Raw genomic sequence first — 4,461 nt, forward strand, 5'->3', positions numbered from 1 at the left:
GATGGCCTCACAGGAAGCACTGTCCCTGATGAAAAGTGTATGGCCTCAGCCAACAACTCTGTCCCTGGTGAAATATGTATGGTATTGGTCAGCACCACACACCCTGGTGTAATGTGAATTGCCTTAGCCAACACCACTGGCCCTGGTGAAATGTGGATGATATCGGTCAGCACCAGAGGCTCAGGTTTAATGTGGATGGCATTGTTACACACCGGCCCGAAGCCGGGGTGCAACACAACAAAAAGATAAACCCGATACATAATAACGACAAAAAAAAAATCACACCACGGCAGAATGACGAGAGTTGGTTAATTTATTTACTGAACAGGTAGCGAGCTTCAGGGTGGGCGATGCCAAAACAACAAACAAAACACACTAGAAAGAAAAACAAAGCTAACTTACCTCCCACGATCCCAAAACAAAATACAATTCTCTAACCTGTCTCCCTACCCGAAACAGGAGAAAAGAGGGGAATAAAAGAAAACGGCTTCCCACCCCTACAGCTACCAAGCCCAGGTACAACCCCTTTTTCAGCATTAATATTGCAGCCCCGTGCAGTCACACACCACGACGGTCCCCAGACACACAGCTCACGGGAAACCAGGAAGTCTGCTCGCCGACCCAGTCCAACCCCTTTTGTAGCTGGCCTCTTTCCTTCCTCCACCAATGGGTGGCCTCCACCTGGAAACAAGCAACACTGAATACAAATACAAACAATAACAACACCGTACTGCAAATAATGACCCTGGGTCATAACACCCCCCCACCTAAAATCAAGCATCTCATTAGGGAGATGCTAGACCTAGTATCAAAAACATTAAAACAAACAAACAAATCGAACACTTCCTAGGGGGAAACCAGACTCATCAGTCACTGTCTGTGTCATCACTGATGATCCCCTGCAGGTTGGCCCATTCGGACATTTACCTGCGACCTCTGTGGGTATTGTTTTCCTGATCACTGTCTGATTCCGAGTTTAGAGTGCGCTGATATTCAGAGGACGGACAGTCCTGTTGTTTCTGACTTGCTGAGGCACCCCTGCGTGTAGGTCGACCTTGTGTGGTAATGATGTTGTTAACATCAAGAGCAGCCAGTTCTTGAGCTTGCTCTCTCTTCATTCTGACCTTTTTCCATTTCTGAATAGTTGGCTGACCATGTACACCAAGCTCTTCAAGCTCCTTCCTCAGAACAGCCACCTGGGAGCGGCAGTCCTCCAGCAGCTTCTTGTAATTTCTCCTCACGCCGCAGAGGGCAATATAACATTCAAGCCTCGCCACCGATTTGTCATCAGACTTTGGTTTTCTGGTGCTCTCATCTTTCTTCACACTCTTCTTCATCTTTTTATCATTTGTTTTATCAGTCTTATTTTCTTTTTCATCTTCCAAAGAAGGTAGTGATGAAATTGAGTCTGGGTCACTGGTTTTCTCTTCCACTTTTGTATCTTCTTTTTCACTGTCAGAAGACTCGTCGCTCCTAATTTTGTCACTCGTTTCTGACTTGCAGTCTCCATCTGATTCGTTTCCTGCATCACTCAGTGGTGTTCTCCTTCCTTCATCTTTACTGCTGGTTACTGTCTCGACGTTCATTCTCACCATTTTCTTTGGACTGTCACTGCAGTTGCTTTCCTCACTGAGTTCCTCATCAGAAGACTCGTCACTGTCAATTTGACGATTTTCATTTCTCTTTTGTTGTGATTTTTTCACCTCTGGCTCTTCACCATCAGCTTGAGATTTGGCATTTTCTTCATCATTGCTGCTTTCTTTACTTTCTGTTTTGTTGTCCTCTTGAACCTCAGATTCTGATGATGAGCTTGAATGATTATTTTGTGATTTCTTTGCCCAGGATTCATCTTCACTCTCACTCATGACCTCGTCATTTCCATTTTCTCTTTTCCTTTTGTTCTGGAGCTTCTTAGTCTCTGAGTCACTTTCACTTTCATCATTATCCTGCATTTTCATCAGTTCCTCTTGCACCACCTGTTTCATGAAAGTTTCTACTTCTGGCCTTAATGAGTCACATTTGTTGTGTGTCTGATATCTCTCTTTTAAAATTCCCAAGGTCAGCATGCTCAGGTCTGCCTCGTCACGGAGTTGACCACACACAAACCTGCGGATACCTGCTGCCTCCTTCTCCGACACCATACTAAAAACCTTCGCCGTCCCACCATCTACCCCCGGAACAGAACTATCATGCGGCTCAGAGCCGTCCGGAAACATTTCGGATATGTCCACCTCACCACCCAAGCGACGAGCTTGAGCACGAGTAACCACACATGCCGGATAAACTGTGGGGTCACCCAGCTCCGACGGGAATTGGCATAACCGATCCGAAGTAGGACACTCAATAACTTCCGGCATAGCCGGAAACACTTTTCCCCCGGCCAAGTCATTTCCCAAAACAAGATCAATGCCTTCAATTGGCAGCTGATCTCGAACCCCCACCCGCACAGCGCCCGATACGAAGGACGAGGTCAAAGTAACCGTATGGAGAGGCATGCGTAAAAGACTCACCTTGATACCCCACACCAGCAAATCAGAACCACAGTACGACTGCTGAGAGAAAGGCACGACTCCATGCCGCGCCACCGAATGCTTCGCCCCTGTATCCCTCAAGATGGTGATCGGAACCCGGTCCCCCGCATCACCAGACAACGATAAAAACCCCGTCGAAACAAACGGTCGAAACACCTCATCTATCCCCCGCGGAACGACGCCAACCGGCATTAAGCTAGGGCGGGTTACCGCGGAGCAACACTGCACGGCCCCCCCCCGAAATGTCGGCCCGCGCCCCCTCCCTCGCCCTCAGCACGGGACAAGAAGCAACGAGATGACCGAGCTCATGACAAAAAAAACATCGGCGGTCCCCAGCGGCCACCGTAGGGCTACGCCGCGAGAGCGGGGGAGAACGCGCCCCCCCCCCCCCCCCCACCTCCGGCAAAACTCTAGAACCCCGACGTAACGGAGGGGAAAAACCCCTCTTGTGCGTCAAAGCAAACTCATCTGCCAGAACCGCCGCTTTCGCGAGGGAAACGACCTTCTGCTCGTTCAAATAAACAACCACCCGCTCCGGCAGACACCCCTTGAAATCCTCCAATAACATCAACTCCTTCAACTGTGCAAACTCCTTAACCTCACTAGCCTGGCACCACCGATCAAAGAGCAAACCCTTCTCGCGCGCAAACTCCACATAAGTCTGATCCCCCCCCCCTCACACACTGCCGAAACTTCTGACGGTACGCTTCAGGCACCAACTCAAAAGCACGCAATACGGCAGCCTTAACCACACCATAATCTAAGCTCTCAGATGCTGACAGGCTAGCCCACACCTCCTGAGCCCTACCCACCAGCCGACACTGCAACAGCAAAACCCAGACCTCCTCCGGCCACTTTAACGCGGCAGCCACACGCTCAAAAGCAGGAAAAAACGACTCCACCTCTGATTCACAAAAGGGCGGCACCAATTTAATGTGCCTCCCAACATCAAAATCCTGACGGAGAGCCGGGGCGGGACCAGGCGCCGGCGGCGCAGGGAGCACAGAGGGCGCAGGCGTGGGCGGCGTAGAGTCAGGGGCACGCAGTGGAGGTCCGCGCTCCAACTCCAACGCCCTCACCCTCAAATGCATCGCTTCTACCTCCAACCGGTGACTACTTAACTCCACCTCCTTAATGCGGAGAAACAACTGGAGCTCCTCCGCCGACGACCCCACCACTGGAGCAGGAGGAGCCACAGAGGGGGCGGCCACAGGAGGAACAGACAACGGAGCCAACGGCTCCATAGCCGCCCCGCCCATCCCACCAACAAGCGGCACGCTCGACAGCAAACCCCGCTCGCTCAAAGCCACCGTGACAAGCTGTCGCAAATCATCCTTTTTCACCCCCGCCGGCGCTCGCACATCAAAACGGCCCGCAATAAGCAGCAAATCCTCCCTCCGATACCGACTCAACTGCTGCAAGGAAGGCGCCTCGGCAAACTTATCCACATCAAACTCCATCCGCGGCCACCCACACAAACAACCCCCAAAAACACAAAAAAAAACCCCACACACCCACACGAACCCCACTACACACAAACGACCCCGAAATCCCTCAAACGGACGAGCCCCCATTTATGTTACACACCGGCCCGAAGCCGGGGTGCAACACAACAAAAAGATAAACCCGATACATAATAACGACAAAAAAAAAATCACACCACGGCAGAATGACGAGAGTTGGTTAATTTATTTACTGAACAGGTAGCGAGCTTCAGGGTGGGCGATGCCAAAACAACAAACAAAACACACTAGAAAGAAAAACAAAGCTAACTTACCTCCCACGATCCCAAAACAAAATACAATTCTCTAACCTGTCTCCCTACCCGAAACAGGAGAAAAGAGGGGAATAAAAGAAAACGGCTTCCCACCCCTACAGCTACCAAGCCCAGGTACAACCCCTTTTTCAGCATTAATATTGCAGCCCCGTG

General features: G+C 50.7%; 1 protein-coding gene across 1 annotated transcript; it reads right to left on the minus strand.

The window, feature by feature from the left end:
- Positions 1 to 240: 240 nt before the first annotated feature.
- Positions 241 to 2,900, minus strand: LOC143420999 (uncharacterized). Its single transcript, XM_076889633.1, has one exon. The coding sequence runs from the start codon at positions 2,721 to 2,723 to the stop codon at positions 924 to 926; it is 1,800 nt and encodes a 599-aa protein (XP_076745748.1). The 5' UTR covers positions 2,724 to 2,900; the 3' UTR covers positions 241 to 923.
- Between the last annotated feature and the right edge of the window lie 1,561 nt (positions 2,901 to 4,461).

Source organism: Maylandia zebra, linkage group LG11 (assembly GCF_041146795.1).
Source record: "Maylandia zebra isolate NMK-2024a linkage group LG11, Mzebra_GT3a, whole genome shotgun sequence".
Lineage (NCBI taxonomy): Eukaryota > Metazoa > Chordata > Actinopteri > Cichliformes > Cichlidae > Maylandia > Maylandia zebra.